This window comes from Emiliania huxleyi (assembly GCF_000372725.1).
Source record: "Emiliania huxleyi CCMP1516 unplaced genomic scaffold EMIHUscaffold_48, whole genome shotgun sequence".
NCBI classification, from domain to species: domain Eukaryota; phylum Haptophyta; order Isochrysidales; family Noelaerhabdaceae; genus Emiliania; species Emiliania huxleyi.
In genome coordinates this window covers 67200-86485 of record NW_005198391.1, presented here as the reverse complement: position 1 = coordinate 86485, position 19286 = coordinate 67200, and the positions used below count along the sequence as shown (strand labels likewise).

The 19286-nt window shown below is 64.2% G+C and overlaps 5 protein-coding genes across 5 annotated transcripts; 1 reads left to right on the top strand and 4 right to left on the bottom strand.

Moving 5' to 3' along the window:
- Positions 1 to 3152: 3152 nt before the first annotated feature.
- Positions 3153 to 5472, bottom strand: PEPCK_2 (putative phosphoenolpyruvate carboxykinase). Its single transcript, XM_005767659.1, has 2 exons — positions 5260 to 5472; positions 3153 to 5108 (listed from the first exon to the last, which is right to left on the bottom strand). Exons 1-2 carry the CDS (start codon positions 5431 to 5433, stop codon positions 3558 to 3560), a joined length of 1725 nt encoding a protein of 574 aa, XP_005767716.1. The 5' UTR covers positions 5434 to 5472; the 3' UTR covers positions 3153 to 3557.
- A 1822-nt stretch (positions 5473 to 7294) lies between these two features.
- On the bottom strand, positions 7295 to 8948 carry EMIHUDRAFT_436756 (hypothetical protein). Its single transcript, XM_005767658.1, has one exon. The coding sequence runs from the start codon at positions 8875 to 8877 to the stop codon at positions 7522 to 7524; it is 1356 nt and encodes a 451-aa protein (XP_005767715.1). The 5' UTR covers positions 8878 to 8948; the 3' UTR covers positions 7295 to 7521.
- Positions 8949 to 10669: 1721 nt separating this feature from the next.
- EMIHUDRAFT_356408 (hypothetical protein) lies at positions 10670 to 10885 on the bottom strand (the record flags this gene model as incomplete). Its single annotated transcript, XM_005767657.1, has 1 exon — positions 10670 to 10885. The coding sequence occupies one exon, from the start codon at positions 10883 to 10885 to the stop codon at positions 10670 to 10672; it is 216 nt and encodes a 71-aa protein (XP_005767714.1).
- A 1860-nt stretch (positions 10886 to 12745) lies between these two features.
- EMIHUDRAFT_103268 (hypothetical protein) lies at positions 12746 to 15215 on the bottom strand (the record flags this gene model as incomplete). Its single annotated transcript, XM_005767656.1, has 2 exons — positions 12746 to 13375; positions 15174 to 15215. The coding sequence occupies 2 exons, from the start codon at positions 15213 to 15215 to the stop codon at positions 12746 to 12748; spliced, it is 672 nt and encodes a 223-aa protein (XP_005767713.1).
- A 1508-nt stretch (positions 15216 to 16723) lies between these two features.
- Positions 16724 to 18076, top strand: EMIHUDRAFT_211418 (hypothetical protein; the record flags this gene model as incomplete). The annotated part of the gene is made up of 4 exons (XM_005767655.1): positions 16724 to 16744; positions 16905 to 17303; positions 17538 to 17686; positions 17947 to 18076. 4 exons carry the CDS (start codon positions 16724 to 16726, stop codon positions 18074 to 18076), a joined length of 699 nt encoding a protein of 232 aa, XP_005767712.1.
- Between the last annotated feature and the right edge of the window lie 1210 nt (positions 18077 to 19286).

The window sequence follows — 19286 nt, the reverse complement described above, 5'->3', positions numbered from 1 at the left end:
CCAGACGTGGCTGATAGATTTTCGCTCCTGTGGGCAGTTCTCCGCATCCCGGGTAGAGCGAGCTCCCGAAGGTGCTACCCGCTGCGCGCATTGGACTCCAAGTCGATACGAGCGCGCCGCGCGTGGAGCACGCGGCGCGCTCGCATCGATTCGCCACTTCCAGCGTGAGGTCGTGTGTAAATAGCTTCAAAGGAGGACCAAAAGGGATCTCTCTCCGTTCTACTAATGCCCTCAAAACAGGGACCTTTGGCAAAGGGGCTGGGAATGCTGCGCCGTCTCGCCCCGCCACCCCCCGCGCCGCCCGCGCCCGTCCGCCGTTCGACGACCAATACCGCCATTCATCGGGACGCGGGGGCTCTCTCGGCTACGGACGGCCTACGGGACCGGCCCCAGCTTCGGCTGAGGGCTGAGGTAGTGGTAGTGGTAGAGCCCGACAAGCTGCCGAGCCCGAGGAAGGAGGTGGGGTCCTCACCCGCCGTCACCCCGGCGGCCCGCGCACGCACGCCGTCTGAGCGTAGCGCAGCGCGAACTCGCTCTGAGCCTAGCGCAGCGCGAGATTTGCGCAGCAACCCGGCCGGGCAACCCTTGAAAAAAGTTATTTTCCCCTTCAGACTCTTACACAACTCGTCCCCAGTGACACCAGTCTCCTGTTTTATCGCCTCGTTCAGCTGCGAGGCCGTCTCCTGGATTGTCTCCATCGCCGTCTCGCCGGCCGAAACACGGCGAGATCCTCAGCTCGCTGGAGCGGTACGACCCGTCAACGAATGAGTGGGAGGAGGAGGCGATGGCGCCGATGCTGACGGCACGAGATGAAGCGGCAGCCCGCATGACGGTGCTCGACGGCAAGCTCTACGCGGCGGGCGGCGTGAGTGAGGCTGACGTAACAACTTCCAACCGGTGGAGCGGTACGACCTGGCGGCGAAGACGTGGGAGGCAGTGGCGCCGATGGCAACAGGGCGGTATGCTCACGGCGTGGCGATGCTCGACGGCAAGCTGTACGCTGTGGGCGGATGGAATGACGACGACGGCCTCCTCAGCTCAGTCGAGCTGTACGACCCTGCCTTGGATGCGTGGGAGGCGGTGGCGCCGATGGCGGAGGAGCGGAACTTTCACGCCGTGGCGGTGCTCGAGGGCAGGCTGTATGCTGTGGGTGGGCACAACTTCGACGACGGCACCCTCAGCTCAGTGGAGCGGTACGATCCCGCGACGAACGCGTGGGAGGCGGTGGCGCCGATGGCGACGGCACGGGACTCTCACGTCCTGGTGGTGCTCGACAGCAAGCTGTACGCGGTGGGAGGCCACAGCCACAACGACGGCTCCCTCACCTCGGTCGAGCGGTACGACCCCGCGTTGGATGCGTGGGAGGAGATGGCGCCGATGGCGGAGGCGCGGGAGGCTCACGCCGTGGCGGCGCTCGACGGCAAGCTCTATGTCGCAGGCGGATCGGGTACCGGCCACAACCTCAACTCGGTGGAGCGGTACGACCCGGCAGTGGGCGCGTGGGAGGCGGTGGCTCCGATGGCGGCGGTGCGGGTGAATGGTCTCGCTGTCTTGATGTAGTCCTCGCCGTTGCAAAGAGGAGTAATCAAGACGTGTCTGCGAGAAGAGAGAGTAGTGTGTAGATCGCATTTTATTCCAAGACGAATAAAAGTGCTCCAAGAGGAGGTGATGGCTATGACTTTGGACCTTTGCGAGAGGTGGCGAGCGGAGCAAGCGCGGTGTAGGCGCGCCCACGCGGCGCAGCGGCTCTCCCGCGACCATAGCCCCTCGTTTGAGCTCGCGGAGGCTCAGAGCCGGAGGGTGGCTGGCTCTACAGTTGTTGTAGGACTGTAAAGGATCTCAAAACACTGCTTCACGCAAACGCTCGCAAGGGACGTAGGACCGTGACAAGATTGAGCACAAGGAAGCTCGAGTATTGACATTGGGGGCACGGCGGCGCGCGGGATGCGCGCCGCCGTGCTAGTACACTGTGTGTAGTGTGTAGAGGGTGTGGGCCGTGAGTTGAGGAAATCGGAGGACGCGACCCACCTCCCCACAGACGGTCCCGCGCCTCGCCGCTAAGACGGCTACACAACCGCGGCTCGTGTGCGTGTAGCCGTCTTTGTCCGGAGTGAAAAGTCCAACGCGCTCGTCGGTGGCGGCGTCCCCCGATTTCGCCGCGCTCGGCGAACCTCGACAGCGCTTTCGGTGGCATGCAGCTCTTTGCGACAGAAGCCTGGAGAGCAGCTCCTCTGCTGCTCACACACTCTGCACAGTTGACACAGCCTACTGTGCGGCTGCCACAGCTGTCACAGCGATGGGCTCGCCCTCACTGGCCCTCAGTCACTTGTGCTGCGGCTTGTGTGAGCGACACTGCTCGGCGACTGCCGGCACACTGTGAGACCATGGGTGTGAGGTTAAACCACGCTACCAGCGCTTGGTCACATCGGCCCCGAGGTCAGATCCTTCTACTCTGTTGATGACAAGACTTGTCTACTGGCTGGAGCCGAGCAGGAGGGCCCAGCGCACAACCCCTGGTCAACTCACGGTCCACACCCCGCTAGAGCTGTGCGCTGACGAGTGTGTGGAGGGTGGCACCGGCGTCCGAATTCAGACGCCCCTCCCGCAGCCACAGCCGTAGCCGCAGCCCCAACTCTTGCTGCTCTTCTGAAGTCTTGAAGACTCTTCTCTAGGTGTCGGGTAGTCGCGACCCCAGCACCAGGTGAGGGGACGGATTGAAGATCCCTCACGCCAGATCGTGCAGGGCGGGGACACAGTCCCTAAATCCCATCTCGTCTCAGAGTTTGTGTTTGACCGTTTCCCGTGCGATCTTTGTGCAGGGTTCTTTTTGTGGGGGAGGCGGGGCTCGTTGTGCGAGTATATGGGCCACGATGTCTCAAATATGAGGGGTTTTGACTCCTACCAGCTCCTGACGCTATCCCTGGCAGCTCTAATGGCCAGGATCAGTAGTGTTGTGATAGAGGGTGCCCATACTAGCGCAGGAGCTGCCACACTCGCCCGGACCGTCCCCTTCTGGGGCCGGTTCCGCAGCCCGCGAGAGCCGACCGCGGGGCTGTGCCGCGGGTGCCTACTGCCGAGTGCCACAAACACTGCGCCGTCCCGCCATCTTTGGCCCATATAATCGCACAACATGCCGCGGGGGCTTTTTGCTTAAGAAAATTCTCCTCAGAATTTCGTTGAAAAGAAAAAAATCACGCGGAAGTGAGAACCGAGTGGAGCGTCCAGTCGACGGATCGTGCCGACAGCCTCCATCATCAGCGCCAAACAGCCATGGCAAAAGCCGCAGTGTGTCTCGATCCTGCACTCAAGCTACGCTAAACACACTCTGAAGACTGAAGGCCACACAGTCGGACTCACAAAAGACGAGAGCGGGGAAGGCGTCGAGAGCGTTGTGTCGGAGCGGCGGCGCGTGGCGCCCGCGGCGCGCCCACAAATACGAGACCACAATAGAAGAAGCAGACCGGCTCCCGAAGGGAAAGTACAGGGCCTGTGCACAGCCGCGCCGGCTGCCGGGGCGCGCCGCGCGCGTGCCGCGGGCCAGCTGGCGGGCGGCGGCGCTAGTTGTTTGAGCCGGCGGCCGCGGGGTAGGCCATCTTGGTCTGCCCGGGGCCCTGCTGCGCCACCGCCTCGGGCACGTCGCCCAAGTACTGCTCAAAGTTTTTGTTGAAGAGGGCGGCGAGCTCCTTCGAGGTCGCCTCGAAGTCGGCCTGGCTCTCCCACGAGGCGGCGGGGTTGAGGAGCGAGTCGGGCACGCCCTTCACCTTGGTCGGGTACTTGAGCCCGAAGAAGGGCTCCGTGTCGCAGTGCGCGTTCGCAAGCTCGCCAGCGTGGATCGCGTCGACGATCGCGCGCGTGTACTGCAGCGGGCAGCGCCGCCCCTTCGCCGCGCCGCCGACCCAGCCGGTGTTGAGGAGCCAGGCGTTGGCGCCGTGCTGCTTCAGCCGCTCAGCGAGCATCGTGCCGTACTTGATCGGGTGCCACACCAGGAACGGCTCGCCGTAGCACGCGGAGAATGCGGCGACCGGCTTCGTGATGCCCTCCTCGGTGCCGGCCATCTTTGAGGTGTAGCCAGCGATGAAGTGGTAGATGACCTGGTCGGGGGTGAGCTTGGAGATGGGGGGCAGCACGCCGTACCCGTCGCACGTGAGCAGCACCACGTTCTTCGGGTGCCCGCCCACCGCCGGCGACTTTGCGTTTGGGATGTACGAGAGCGGGTACGCGCAGCGCGTGTTCTCGGTCACCGAGATGTCGTCATAGTCGACGGAGCGCGCGTCGAGGTCCATGATGACGTTCTCGAGGACGGAGCCGAACCGGACCGCGCCGAAGATCTCGGGCTCCTTCTCCGCCGACAGGCCCACGCACTTGGCGTAGCAGCCGCCCTCGACGTTGAAGACTCCGCGGTCGGTCCAGACGTGCTCGTCGTCGCCGATGAGGTTGCGGCGCGGGTCGGCGGAGAGGGTGGTCTTGCCGGTGCCCGAGAGGCCGAAGAAGAGGGTGACGTTGCCGTCGGCGTCCTCGTTGGCCGAGGAGTGCAGCGGCAGCTGCTTGGCGAGCGGCATCGTGTACATGACGAGCGTGAGGATGCCCTTCTTCATCTCGCCCGCGTACTGCGTGCCGAGGATGACCATCTCCATGCGGCCGAGGTGGAGGTCGACGGAGCAGGAGGAGGTCATGCCCTCGACGTACCGGTTGGCCGGGAAGCCGCCCGCGTTCAGGATCGTGAAGTCGGGCACGAAGTCGCCCTCCTCGCGCTCGTCCTCGGGCAGCTCCTCGGGCATCACCAGCATGTTGCGCATGAAGAGCGCGTGGTAGGCGAGGGCGCAGACGACGCGCACGCGCACGCGGTAGGCGGGATCCCAGCCGGCGTACCCGTCGATCACGTACACCGACTTGCGCGTGTTGAGGTAGTCGATCGCGCGCTCGCGGTTGATCATGAAGGCAGGCTCGGTCATCTTGATGTTGACGCGGCCCCACCACACGTTGTCCTCCGAGCCGGGCTCGGCGACGACGCGCTTGTCCTTGGGCGAGCGGCCCGTCTTGGCGCCGGAGCGCACCACCAGCGCGCCCGAGTCCGCGAGGTACGAGTCGGGCATGGTGTTGAGGGCTTCCTGCAAGGAGGCGGCACGCGCGGTCGTGAGGCGCCGGGAGAGGGAGGGCTTCTCGCCGGCGAATGCGGGGTGGACGGGGCGCGGGAGGGGCGACGGGGCCGAGTGTGGGCCGACGCGGCGAGCAGGCGCGCGGCGGGCGCGTGGTGACTGCCTGGACGAGCGCGGCTGAGCAAGCGTTGACGACAATCTCCTGCTGCTTCTCGTTGATGTCCTCCTTGGCGGAGAACTTTGCAGAGCGCGAGTTCTTGTTGAAGGCCTCGACGACGGGGTCGACCTTGGACGGCGTGGAGCCGGCGAGCAGCGATTGAACCGAGGTGAGAGGCATCTGGACGGGAGCGTGCACGCCTCCTGAACTCTGGGGAGACGACGAAACCTCAAGGTGGGGCTCCCGAGCGCAATCAGGGCCTTACCCCTAGTTGCCTCGTACCACCGGTAAAAGAGACTGAGAACTTGGATTTGGGGTATACGCAATCAAGGGGCTGCCTAGAATGGTCGTACACGGCCTCATCACATCCTCCCCGCGCCCCCTACAACTGTAGCGCCCCCCCCATGGATGGATGGAGTTTCTGAGAGTGTGACTGTGTGAGAGCGCAGAGAGAGAGAGAGAGAGAGAGAGAGAGAGAGAGAGAGAGAGAGAGAGAGAGAGAGAGAGAGAGAGAGAGAGAGAGAGAGAGAGAGAGAGAGAGAGAGAGAGAGAGAGAGAGAGAGAGAGAGAGAGAGAGAGAGAGAGAGAGAGAGAGAGAGAGAGAGAGATTAGTTTTTTTGTGTGTGAGAGTGCCCCTTAGATTTGTAGCAACAACTCTATTCATATGTTGTGGCTAGGTAGGATTCCTATGACACCTACATACAAACTCTCTCTCTCTCCTTCCCCAACTTCACAACGTCAACCGACAAACCACAACTTTGGCGGCACGTCCCCCTCTCCCACTTGGAGGGCGAGGAGGGAGGCAGGAGGAGGGTGGGGTGGGGTGGGTGGGTGGGGGGGGTCGTTCAGGCTTTAGAGGGAGCGGACCGTGAGTTGAGGAAATCCGGGGACGCGACCCACCTGTGCCGCGCAGTTCGATGGGAAAGACAACTACCATCAGACTGCCGAGTGGCTCACCAAATTCGGCATCTTGCGCGTGCACTGGACGCTCGAGTCAATGCACGGCAAAAACATCTGCGATGCGCTGAGCAACCTGCCGTCGAACGCGATCACTGAGGCGATCCGGTCGGGCAATTTCATATTCTCCGCACTCCGGCTCTCGCAACGTCGTCCTCTATCTCGCCAAGGCACGAGCGACCCCGGCTGTCGCGAAGTCGTTCAAGGAGGGCTGGTGGGCGATCGAGCGCATCTTCTACGGCTTCTTTCAGCACTCCAAGTTCACCGCCCTTGCCGTCCCCAAGGCTGATGGCTTCAACGGCTCACACGACGTCCACATGTTCGCGGGGGATTGCAAGGATGCGGCCGCCGCGCGGAAGGATGGGCTCCTGACCACGTACGCTAGTATTGAGCCGTGTTGTGCTGATCGTGCCGTGCCGTGTAGTGTGCCGTGTGTTGCCGCACGTCACACGCCCCTCCTGACCCCCGCACCGGCTCCCTGTCACAGGCGCGGTATTCCGTGCGCGTGCCCGCCGTGCATCGCTCTTCTTTGGGGGGACTGCGAGATGGTCGCCGTCTTTGGCAGGGTCAAGAAGCAGAAGGCGCCGCGTGCCGCAGGCGAGACGGCCGAGCTGCGGCAGATGGAGTCGCTGGAGGTGTGGGCCGCGTCGCTCAAGGCGAAGCAGCTGGCCGCTGTCCGCGCAGATCGGCGCGAGCAGTCGCTCGAGGGGCTCTACTGGCTGGCGGTGCTCAAGGGGAAGGCGTACACGCTGGCCGAGGACACGGTCGTCAACACCGACACCATTCCCGCGGGCTATCTCGTGGTCAAGGCGCAGTGGCTCAGGCTCGAGCAACGCGAGTGCGAGGGCAAGCTTCGCTCCTACACGCTGCTCGAGGCCGAGACGCTCATCATCGTGAATCACATGGTGCGGCTGGCGGGCTTGCGCTTCTCGCCCGGCCCGGGCGGCCCTGCGGACCGCCAGCTGAGGAGCGCGCGCGAGAAGCTCTATATTGGCCTACAGACGCATTACTCGCTCGAGGCGTGCTGCAGTGAAGACCAGTCTTATGGTCCACACCCCGTAGCAAAAACGTGTGTGAGCGTGTGTTTGTCGTAAAAACGCTAAGATGTAAGAAAACGGGGGAGCCGCGGAGACCGGAGACCGAGGGGCGAGCTTTGAGGACGGAGGAGAGCGAGGTGCGTGGTCCGTCAAGAACAAGAGATCAGTGAACGCGCCCAATACCAATCCCGCGCCGTTCACGGACAGTGGTGTTGTCGTCAAAACGAAAACCATGACACCGCGAGGACGGCCTGGTGGCTGGTGTGAGACTTTCTCACCTGGTTTCCCGCTTCGCCTTGGCCGCCGCGCGCTTCTCCACCGCCGCGTGGGACATGCACTTTGAGCCGCGAGCGACGTGGCGCGCGTCCTTGAGCCCGGCAGAGTCGCTGAGAGCCGGCGCGCCCTCGCCGGCCACCGGCGCGCCCTCCGCCGGCGCCGCCGCAGCCGCTGCCGCCGCCGGCGCTACTGCCATCCGCGCCGCCCTCGCCGCCACCGCCGCGTCCGATGGGCGAAAGACCGCCGGCGCCCCGCCAAGGCCGACGGCCGCGCGCGTCGCCACAGCCCCGCGCCAAGCGCCCGCGGTCGGCGGCGGCGCCGCGCTCGCCGCCTCCGCCGACGCATCGTCCCCTGATGCCGACGCATCGTCCCCTGCTGCCACCGACTGGGCGAGAGGCGCGAAGTCCACGAGCTCGCCAGCCTCGCTGTCCAGGTCGGAGCACGAATCGAACGCGTCTGCAAACGAGGACGCCGCGTCCGAGTCGGCCTCCACCGCGTCGCTTGAGAGCAGCACCCACCCCAGGGGCGCGCGCTCGGCGGCCAGCGCGGGCCACTCAACATCGCCGTCGAACTCCTCCGAGATGGCGCCGAGCAGCAGCTCCTGCCCCGCGCAGAGCATGGCGGACTCGTCGCGGGTGGCTGGCTCGGGCTCGACGACCTTCCAGGAGCCGTCGAGCCAGATGGGCCGCCTCGCGACCACGACGCGGGCAACCTCGCCCAGCATGGCGGTGCGGCTGGAGCGAGGTGCCGCCGCCTCGCCCTCGCCCTCGTCGGCCGCGTCGCAAGAGGCCGGCGCGGCGGCCCTGGCCAGAAAGTCAAGTTGCGCCTCGATGAGTCGCTCCGTGCCCGTGCGCTTGTGCATTTCGGCCACGTCGCTCACGTTTAGCCCCGGCTTCTTGTTTGCTCGAGCGGCGGCAGACTCGCCGGCCGTCTTGCGCCGATACCAAGGGTGCGCAGGGCCCGAGGGCCCGTAGCGGCCAGAGAGGCCGCTGCGATGGCCAGACAGGCGCCGCTCGAGCCGCTTGGACGCCTTCGCCCGGCCGCTCTGCGGCTGAGACGGGATTGAGCGCTGGGCGGCAATGGGACGAGCCACTGCCCACGAGCCAGCAGACCACCACATCGCTCGTCCCCCAGGACCGCCGAGCCACAGGTTGTGCTCGGGCATTGGCGTCCACCCGTTTGTCGACAGCAGCTTGGCAACGCCGGCGTGGCCCCGCACTTGCGCGTAGAAGATGGCGGACCTCCCCTCACTGTCGGGCGCGTTGGGGAGCGGCGGCGAGTCTCCGGCTAGCAGGGTGGCGCAGCGCTTGATGTCTCCCTCCGCCGCGGCAGCGTGGAGCTCCGAGTCGACCATATATGTGGTGAAGCTGTCCAAGAAGGTCGCGTCCAGCTCCTGTCGCGCCGAGTCTTCCTTGACAAAAAAAATGGCCTTTTTTCGATGCCAATCATCCGGCCCGCTGGGTGCGCTTCTGAGCTCCCCGGCCCTGGATGTGCGGTTGATAATTGCACTCCAAGTGCTCCAAGTTTCAGCCCGGAACCCGACACCGATCATCCGGCTCGCTGGGGGTGCGCTTCTTAGCTCCCCGGCCCTGGATGTGTAAAGACGGTCGACCATATGGTGGTGAGCTGTCCAAGAAGGTCGCGTCCAGCTCCAAGTACCAAGAAGGCCGGCTCCTCTCGACAAAAAAGTCCGGGTGATATCTCCCCGGCCCTGCACGGCACAGTCGCTGGACGCTGGTCTGGTGGCTGCCAGCCCGACTCTGGGGAGGACACCGGTAACTTTTGCAAATTTTCATTTTCTCACGGACCAGGTGTAGATTCTTTTTGCTTGGGCGGCACTCATGATGAAATTCTGGAAAAACCCGGCCGGCCTCTCCCCTGCCCCTACCTACCTACCTTGAGCACTTGAGCACTGGATAGGGTCGATTCCGCATGGTACGGGACCCCTCGATCGTCTCACCCTCCCTCGCTGGTGTGCTCATGGGGGGGGGTCATAACAAACACGGTCCAGGATCGAGGTGCACGCCGCCGAGGGACCTCGGAGGGTAGATCGGGCGGTGTCGTCCCCCCTCTCCATCATCTCCGCGGAGATGTCGTCGGTGGTGGCGGTTGTGACCGATCGAGCTACAAGAGGAGCTTGTTCAGCAGGATCTCTCTGACATTGGGTTAGTCTGGCGCACTACCTCACTGGGCCTGAGACCGCCAACGACGCTTCCCTTCACCGTCTCGGGTTTATGTGGAGTCGAACCACTCCGGGATGGGCAAGCCCATCAAGTCATTTTCGTCAAAGTAGAGCTCGAGCAAGATGTTCAGCTACCTACCTACCTACCCTACTTATGGGAAACTAAAAAAGAAATCACTGGATGGGTGAAGGTGGGGTACCATACCAACTAAAGTGATGGTTGGTGGTACTCTCCTGCAACCACAGTCCTTCCTGTGACATGGCAGGCCACTCTCAAGGGTGAAATTCTCAAAAAGGTGCAGCACTTCTAGCCGACATCGACAAAAGTCCCTCTAGCCCCGCGGCGAGCGGCCCCGCCGGAGGCGAAGAAAATTTCGCCATCTAGCGCTCGCAACACATAGATTTGTGCATAAATCAACACCTCCAATCTTCGGGGGAGTGACGGATAAAGGCGTGCGAAAGAGCTATGAATCCGAAAGCAGCGAATCCAAGTGATGGCCCGCCGCAGGCGAAGAAAATTTAGGGTTCGGGTTCCCCTACAACTGTATGCCAAAGAACTCTGAGAGGATTTCGGCGGCTGGCGCGCCGAGGCACAGCGGTTCGCGCTGCCTGCTCGCGCTGGTTACACCGTTGCTGTGGCCGTCTTCGTCCGTATTGTACACCGAGCTGGCGCCACAGCAGAGTACAACAACGGCTCGGACGAACTGCTCCACGGTACTACATCATCAGAGGGCCCGGCAAGGTCCACGGCGGAGCTGGCGGTGGTGGGAGTGGTGGTAGGAACGAAGGCGCACCTGTCGGCGATTCACCGCCGTTCGTTCCCGTCTCTCAAAGCTGGTTACACCGTCGATGCGCACATCGAGGCGCTCGTGGACGAGAGAGACGTCGCCTCCTCTTTCGTCCCGGGGCACTGTTCACGCCGGAAGGCCCCGTACACTGCCAAGTACATTAGCCTTCATCTCTCCTACCGCCGGCCGGGAGTGCAGCCGCCACCAGTGAGATTGTCCTCGACGTTGGCACCTGCGAAGTAATGAACAACAGGCAGTGCGTCATATGGCGCTATGATAGCCCTGCGGTGGACGTCCTCGACGCAGACGAGGCGGAGCTCATCTGCGCGGCGCAGATCGCCGACTGTCTCTCCCTCCCTGCGCGAGTGGTTGCACCACCCTGGATGAGGCATCTGGGCTGGGGCAGGGCCGTTAGTAGAGGAGGGCGACTGAGGGCGCGAGGCCGCCAATCGTCAAAGTCTGCTGCGACTGACTGTCGGTCACTGACTGAGCAATGAGCAATCGCATCGGCGGTTTCACTCACGCTCACAATCGGGTTACATCCAGGTCTCTGTGCGGGATGTGCTGGGGGGCTGCCCCCCAGTCGATTGCCGCATAGTTCGTCGATGTAACCCTACCAGAAAGCTGTATTCACACCTACCCTTCCAAAAAAATAAATGTCGCTGCTTTTGTCGAAGATCCGGCGGGTTTATCGGAGCATCACCCTCAAGCCCTACAAGCACCAGATCATCCATTTGGGAAGGGTAAAAGAAAGAAAGAAAACGGACAACCCAAGGGAGGGATGGGAGGACGGCGGCACGCCGCCACCACACAGGGATTTTAAGGAGAGGGGTGTGGTGCGCTAGCCGTCGCCCACCCTTGGGCGTCCGCCTCTTCCTATCTCTCTTCGCAGTCTCTCGCCGATTCTCGCTGCAACCTTCATGCCACCTCGCGGTCGTCCCACTCTCGTCGTTCTCTCCCTTGTCGCTTCTTCTTCTGTCGCGTCGCTCTCCTCTGCCTCGTTCTGCGACGCCGCCGCCGCCTGCCGGTCCCTTGTTCTCGCTGCTTCTCTCGCCTTTCGGCGCAACTCCGTCCTCCTCGCTGCATATCCTGGCCCCTCGAGTCTATCGAGCTCTCCTCGAGCAAGGACGAGTCTTCTGACGCCCACTGCGATCATTTGCCACCCAGTCATATCATTGCTCAGGTCCACTCTCTCTTCGAACACTTGTGCCTCCACGCGGATGATGCCGGCGCTGGGGTCCCCTTCGGGTGCATCGTGACGGCTGACAACGGGATTTCCACTGGTTCGTCCTCCTCGGAGTCGTCTTCCCCCTCTTCCTTCCGCTCGGCTCTACGTTCAGTACGTTCGGCGTGGCTCACCCTCCATGCTGTGAACAGGCGCTTTATCCACCCTATATTCTTCTCTCGTTCCTCTGCCCGTGCCTTGGTCTTGTCGTTGTTTCGCACCCATGTCTGTATGGCAGTCGAGGCTGCCTTCCCCACTACCTGTAGTTCACTCGTCACCTCTCCCCCGCGAGCTGCCCTCTCTTTCTTTCGGGTATGGGGTCCGTCGGCGTCCGCCGCTGCCGCGCTGCTCTCCTCCACCTCCTCCTCTCCCGCCGCCGCACCGCCGTCCGCCATCTCGACGTCCGCCGCGGCGGGCGGGGCGGCCGCCTCCTCGCCCGTGCCGCCGGCGCCACCCCCGCCCTCGCCCCCGCCCCCGCCCTCGCCCCCGCCCTCGGCGGGCGGGGCGGCACAGAGCTCACCTCCGAAGGGTTGTCCGTTTTCTTTCTTTCTTTTTCACAACATCACATCCTCCCTGGCTTTTCAGTTTTGTTTCTGCAAAAAATTCTTTTACACTTGGGCACGGACTGGCGCGCACTGGCACTAACACGCCAAAAATATTTCTTATTTTACCTAGTCTTTTGCATAGCTCATGGCACATGGGCATGGGACTGGCGCGGACTGAAAAAAAGTACTCTCGCCAGGACCCAGGTAGGGTAAGGGGTAAGTTAAAGGCCTCCACACACACAAAGTCGACAGTGGTGCGGCTAGGGGGGGCAACCCTCGCATCTCCACGCCCGGACACGGGCAGGAGCCCCACGGCATTCCCCGGCATTCCCAGCAAGGCCCAGTGCAAGTGGGTGAGCAGACATGCTCCTGCGCCCCACTCCCTCCCTCCCAGACACAACCCGCACACAATGACTCCCCGTCCGCGCCGCACAAGAAATGTTGAGTCTCAGCGGCCGTGGCCAATCAGCAGGAGCAGCTCTCTATGAGCGCTCCTGGGCCGCATCCGCCGCAACCCTGGCTGCAACCGCCCTGGCCATCGACGCGGCCGCAGCGGCACCTCTCGCCTCCGCAGCAGCCGCCGCCTCCTCGAGCGCTGTCTCGCTCCCCTCCAGCGCCGTCTCGCTCCCCTCCAGCGCCGACCCGGTCGCGCTCAGTGCCGCCGCCGCCTCCTCCAGCGACGCCTTGATTTTCTCAAACGCAGCCTTGGCCTCTCCATGCGCCGCCCTGGCCTCCGCATGCGCCGCCCTGGCCTCCGCCCTCGCCACCTCGGCAGCCGCCAGCGCCGCCACGGCAGCCACCTCCTCCGCCTTGTCCGCCTCCGCCTCCTCCTCCGCCTCGTCCGCCTCAGCGTCCAATCGCACAGCCTGCGCCACCTCTGCCGACGCCGCCGCCTGGCTCGCCGCCGTGATGCCGAACCGGATCCGCTCCTCGTGACACTTCTCGAGAAGCCTGATCATTCTCTCCTCCTCGGCCTTCTTTGCGGCCTCGGCTGCCTCCGACGGCGCCTCGGCACCCACCTCCGCCTCCTGCGACGGCCCAGCCGCGCCCGCCTCTCCGCCCTTCTTCTTCTTCTTGCCCTTCTTGCCCTTGGCGCGCTTCTCCGCCTCGACCTCCGCCAGCAGCTCGTCGGCGTGCCGCGCCGCCTCCTTCTCCTTCGCCGCCCTCTCTGCCGCCCTCTCCGCCGCCCCCGCCGCCCACGCCGCCTCCTTCGCCGCCTTCTCGGCCGCCACCTCGGCCGCCGCGTGCTCCTCGAGGGCACGCGCACACTCGGTGTGGCCCTTCTCCTTGGCGTACTGCAGCGCGGTATTGCCATCCGTAGTGCACAGCGTCGTGTCAGCGCCCGCCCGCAGCAGCTGACGCACGACGGTGGGGTGGCCGTAGTAGGCGGCGAGAATCAGCGCGGTGTCGCCCTCGTTGGCCTGCAGGTTGATCTCTGCGCCGTGCCGAATGAGCGTGTCGACAATCCGCTCGTGGCCTCTGAAGACGGCATCCATCAGCGCAGTGCCGCCGTTCCTGTACTTCTGGTCGACCCCCGCGCCGTGCCGCAATGCCAGCTCGACCAGCTTCTCGCGGCCGTTCACGGCAGCGACAATCAGCGCGGTGCCGCCGTCGCTCTTCTGCAACGAGACATCCGCGCCGCGCCGCAGAAGCGCCTCGGCCAGCTCCTCGTGGCCTTTGAGCATTGCGACCATGAGCAGCGTCATGCCGCTCACGCGAGTGCCGGCACCAAAGGTGTACTCGAACGTCGCGTCGACCCGCCCGCCACCGTCGAGCCACGCCAGCACCGGCGACTCGTCGCCTCGCCGAGCCGCCAGCACGACCTCCTCTGGCACCGCCCCGCCGCTCGGCTCGGCCTCCACGCCGCCCTCGCCGCTCGAGGCAGAGGCCGCAGCACTGGCGCCCGCCTCTGCCTCGCCTGCGGGTGCGCCGCCCGCCCCTGCGCCGCCCGCCTCGGCCGACGGCGCCTTGCTGCGAGCTGCCGTCACCTCCCCGAGATACGTCCTGAAGGCCTCGACGCACTCGGTGTGGCCCTCCTCCTTGGCAATCTGCAGCGCTGTCTCACCGTCCACGTTGCGCAGCTTCATGTCTGCGCCCGCCCGCAGCAAGCGAAGCACGACGGTGGGATGGTTGTGGATAGCGGCGAAAATCAGGGCGGTGTCGCCGTCGTTGTCCCGCAGGTTGATCTCCGCGCCGTGCCGGACCAGCGTGTCGACAATCCGCTCGTGGCCTTGGTAGACGGCGGTCATCAGCGCAGTGCAGCCAACCTTGTTTCCCTGATCGATCTCCGCGCCGTGCCGCAATGCCAGCTCCACCAGCTTCTCGTGGCCGTTCACAGCGTGGCCGTTCGCGGCGGCGAGACCCAGCGCGGTGCCACCGTCGCTCTTCTGCAACGAGACATCTGCACCGCGCCGCAGAAGCGCCTCGGCCAGTTCCGCGTGGCCATTGGACATTGCGATCATCAGCAGCGTCATGCCGCTCGCACGGTAGCCGTCACCAAAGGTGTACTCGAGCGTCTCGTCGACCCGCCCGCCGCCGTCGAGCCACGCCAGCACCGCCCCCGCTTGGCCATCCGTGGCGGCCTCCCGAATGCTTGCGGGGACGTCGCCGCCGCGCTCCGTGGACGGAGGAGGCGGCGCGCGGCGCGCGGAGCTGGCGCGGGCGGGCGAGGCGGACATTGGTGAGATCAAGAAAAGAGGCGGCGGACCGTAAGGGTGGTTGAGGGGTTGAGGGTTGAGGCCCCCCCTCAACCATCTGGTTGACGGTTGAGACCCCCCGTCAACCCTTTAGTTGGGGGTTGAGGCCTCCAGGGCCTATTCACAGGCTCGCGCGTGATCACAAGATAAACTGGAACAGCCCCTGCCGCCAAAAAAACGCTTCGCCTGCGGCGCGCTCTTGCGCTCCTCGGACCTCGAGCGCAATCCATAAGTAGGAGACGCTCACTGTCGCCATTCAGGCGCCTGATCTTTCAGCAAAGCGATGGCCTACCAGGTACGAGTTCAGATGCGCGCCCGGCAGAAGACGCGTGTGATGCCGCATGCAGTGGAATGCGCACAGAGAACGGACGGCAAGAGAAGGCAAGGGAAGGAAGAGAAACGGCTGGTGAAGCTCAGTTCACGGCGTAGTATTGCGGTCACTAACCATCCACGGCAAGAGTCACGGGTGAATGCTGCCGCATAAAAGCAACAGAGTCGCGCTTGGCGCGATGGTCTTGTCGCGGTTCACGACTTGACGTTGCACACGGTCATAGGATCTATTTGGCGAGTCTCAAGCAGCAAAAGTAGGCGCGAGAAATTAATGTTGATCCTGAGATCTCAATTTTGGCGCTAGTTTCGTTTTCTGGTACATCACGACGACTTGCTTGGGTCTCATGTAGCTCGACGGCTCTTGGACCATGGACGGCTCTTTCTGGTTGGATCAGACAGTGCTATCAGTCAGCAACGAACGCAATGCCGAGAGCAGGGCGGCCTTCGAGGAGGGTCAACTAAGCTCCTGCTGCATATCGAGCATGGAAGGCGGCCATTGCTCAAACCTGTTCGAGTTGGCCTCCGGGAACAAGGGTGCGTGGCCGGCGCGGTCTGTTTCACGTGCAATAAGGGCAACGCCATCAAAATCGCGAACATGACTCATGGCGGGCCGACATGCCTCCGACATTTCTCAGGGCTCGGACGGAAGCTCTGCAGACAGCCAGACCGCTCTGCGCGGTCGGACCGACTTTGTCAGACTTTACTATTCTGGATACTGTGAGGGTATGTGCTGCTAGATCTCACTGAGCTGAGCTCGTATCTGCCTTTTGGTAAAAGCAGTTTTGAGTTCGGTAATGTCTCCGGAGACGGAGGGCCGCGTCCGCGGACGGCCATGACTCGGCCGGGACCGCCCCGTGGGGGCCTTCGATGGCTGTCAGCGCTCCTCCGGGCTTTGCATCACACCTCCCATTCACGCACGTAGCTGAAGCAAGTACTCGTAAAAACGGCGCGTCAAATGCAGCATCCAGGCGTCTAAAGAAGACGACATGAATCGTCACAGAGAATGTGTGTTCAGACCTTGCGCGGGGGGTGTGAACAGCCATTCCGCGTGGTTGAGGGGTTGAAGGGGTCTGTCAACCACTTGGTTGAGGGTTGAGGCCTCTGTCAACCACGTGGTTGACAGTTAAGGCAATCGGCCTCAACCACCGCTATGAGTAGAAGGCAGGAGTGGCGCGCCGCCGGCAAATTCTTTTCCCGGTCTCGTCCCGCGACGCCAGAACTCGCCGTGAGCCGCGCCACAGCGCCACAGGTTTCGAGCCGTCGGCGGCCGCGACATTCGCTCCCACTCCGCCGCTCCAGCCTGCCAACGCCGACGATGAGGGGCCGCTGCCGCTCTCAGCCTCCCGTCCGATGCTCGCTCCGCTGGCGCGCCGGAGGCGAGGCGCGAGTGGTGAGGCCGAGTCGTCAGAGGCGTGGCCTCTGGGATCACCGGCGATGTCGACGATCCGCGGGTGGGTCGCCGGCGCCACCAGTCCTACCGGCCCTCCGCCACCCGCCGCGGGCTACTCCTCCACCGCGGCCCTCGGCCTCACCGGAGGCGGGCCGAGCCCTCCCGGCGGCGGAGGCGGCGGTGGGCGCGGCAGCGGCGGTGAGGCGGAGCGGCGTGTGGGCAGAGGCGCACGCGATTGTGGCGCAGCTGTGGGGTGGAGAGTTCGACCCGATGCACGCCGACGTCGGCGGGCGGCTCGTGCGGCTGATGGCGGCGCAGCCGGCGGCGCTCTTTGCGATCCGAGGGCCTAACTTCAGAATCGTGCTTTTTTGGGTTAGGGACGAGCGCGAAGGACCGATTGCGGTGAAGGACCGCAGGTTAGGGACCGATCGCCGCCGCTCACGCCAGCGGACGGTCTTCGTCAGTGATGTTAGCTACGCCACCGTCTACCTCGTGCGCAATGCGCTCGCCGGCATCGAGCGAGCAACGTGTTCGACCGAGCGGCTTGCTGTGCGGACGGCTTCTTGTGGCTCTCGTCGAGAGCGTTTTGCGGCCCGGCGGGTGGGAGAGCATGTGTCGTCTGATGTGTCACTGTGTACGTCATATCAGTCTTGATAACAAGTACGGTCGATCCGTCAAAGCGATACACTCGTCACGTCACGTTGGACGGCTTGCACAGAGCTCTGTGCCGGCACGCATCAGGAAGACCGCCGTACGGCAAGAAGAGCTCGATGGGGAGCGAGAACCGTCAGAGGTGCTCACGGAGGTTTCGGAAGTCCGCCATGGTGCGGTCAGTTCCCCCCAGGTTTGACTGCATAGGTCGCGGAACTCGTTGAGTACTCGCAGCCTTTCTGCGCCTCCGTCTGGGCATATCGGCTGCTCGGCAAGAGCAGTCTTTCCGGAAGATATCGACGGTTTTCGAGAGCCACCCGCTTGGGAGCGATTGAGCGCGTCACGGAGGACTTCAGGTTACCCTTGAAGCTCCTCTGACGGTTCTCGCTCCCCATCGAGCTCTTCTTGCCGTACGGCTCGGTTCCTGTTGCTGGCACAGAGCTCCCGTGCCAGCCGTCCAACGTGATAGGAACGGGTGTATCGCTTCGACGGATCGACCGTGCTTATTATCAAGACCGATGTGACGTACACAGTGACACATCAGACGACACATATTCTCCCACCCGCCGGGTCGCAAAACGCTCTCGACGAGAGCCACAAGAAGCCGTCCGCACAGGAAGCCGCTCGTCGGACAGGCGTGCTCGCTTGATGTCGGCGAGCGCATTGCGCACGCTTTGAACGGTGGCGAAGCCAAAAACACCGATGGTGGCCGTCCGCCGGCGTATGCGGCGGCGATCGGTCCCTAACCTGTCGCCCGCGGTCCCTAACCCAAAAGTGGTCCTTCGCGCTTTGGTCCCTAACCAAAAAAGCACGATTCTGAAGTTGGGCCCTCGATCCTCCCTCAGCTGGCCTTCCCGTCATGAGTGCCGCCCAAGCAAAAAGAATCTAGACCTGCACGGACCGTTTGTCAGGGGAGAGACGGTCTGCCTCGCGGCCCGTGTTTGTCAGGGAGAGACGGTCTCGTTGTATCCGCTTCTCTCTCGCGATGTCTGCACCGCCACGCCGCCGCTCGCGCCGCCTCGCCACCGCCTCCTCCGCCGCCGCACACCCGCCAGACACGCCGCCGCCCGCCCGCCTCCTCGACCTCCCCACGGACCTCCTCGAGCGCGCCCTCTCTCGCTGCGACAGCCCCGCCGACATCGCTCGCGTCGCGGCCGTCTCGCTGCTCTTCCACTCTTCGCTCGCGGCGGAGGGCATCCGCTTGTGGGCGCAAGAGCGCGGCTTCGAGCTGCCCGCGCAGCCAGAGGGCGAGAGCTGCGCCGTGCGGTGGCTGTGCTTCGCTGCGTTGCTGTCCGAGTCCAACCCGCCGGCGAGGGCGGCGGCAGGCCAACAACATAGCGTTTTCATCGACGGCGAGGGGCGGCTCTCATCGTGCGGAAAGGCTGAGAGCTGTGGCCTTGGCGAGATGCCGGGCATTCTCGGGCACGGCGAGGGCGTGACGCAGCTCAACACGCCAACCCGCCTCCCTTCGCCGCTGGGCGGCGAGAGCGCCGTGAGCGTGTCGGCTGGAACCGGGTCCAACCTTGCCCTCACCAGCAGCGGCGCCGTTTGGAGCTGGGGCCAGGGAGGCTGGGGCGCGCTGGGCCACGGCGACGAGCAGACCCAGCCGATGCCAAAGAAGGTCGAGGCCTTTGCTGGCCAGCGCGTCGTCGCTGTGTCGGCTGGACGCTACCACAGCCTCGCCATCACCGCTGACGGCGCCGTCTGGAGCTGGGGTTGGGATTCCGAAGGCCAGTTGGGCCACGACGACCAGCAGCACCAGCGGCTGCCGATGAAGGTCGAGGCCTTGGCGGGGCAGCGCGTCGTCGCTGTGTCCGCTGGAGCTGTGCACAGCTTCGCCATTACCGCTGACGGCGCCGTCTGGAGCTGGGGCGGTGGATTGTTCGGTAGGCTGGGCCACGGCGACCAGCAGTGGCAGCCGCTGCCGAAAAAGATCGAGGCCTTTGCTGGGCGGCG

Coding starts and splice junctions, on each gene's coding strand:
- PEPCK_2 (XM_005767659.1), bottom strand. CDS start 5,433: ATGCCTCTCACCTCGGTTCAATCGCTGCTCGCCGGCTCCACGCCGTCC. Junction 5,109..5,259: donor GCTCAGCCGCGCTCGTCCAG/GCAGTCACCACG, acceptor GCCTCCTTGCAG/GAAGCCCTCAACACCATGCC.
- EMIHUDRAFT_436756 (XM_005767658.1), bottom strand. CDS start 8,877: ATGGTCGACTCGGAGCTCCACGCTGCCGCGGCGGAGGGAGACATCAAG.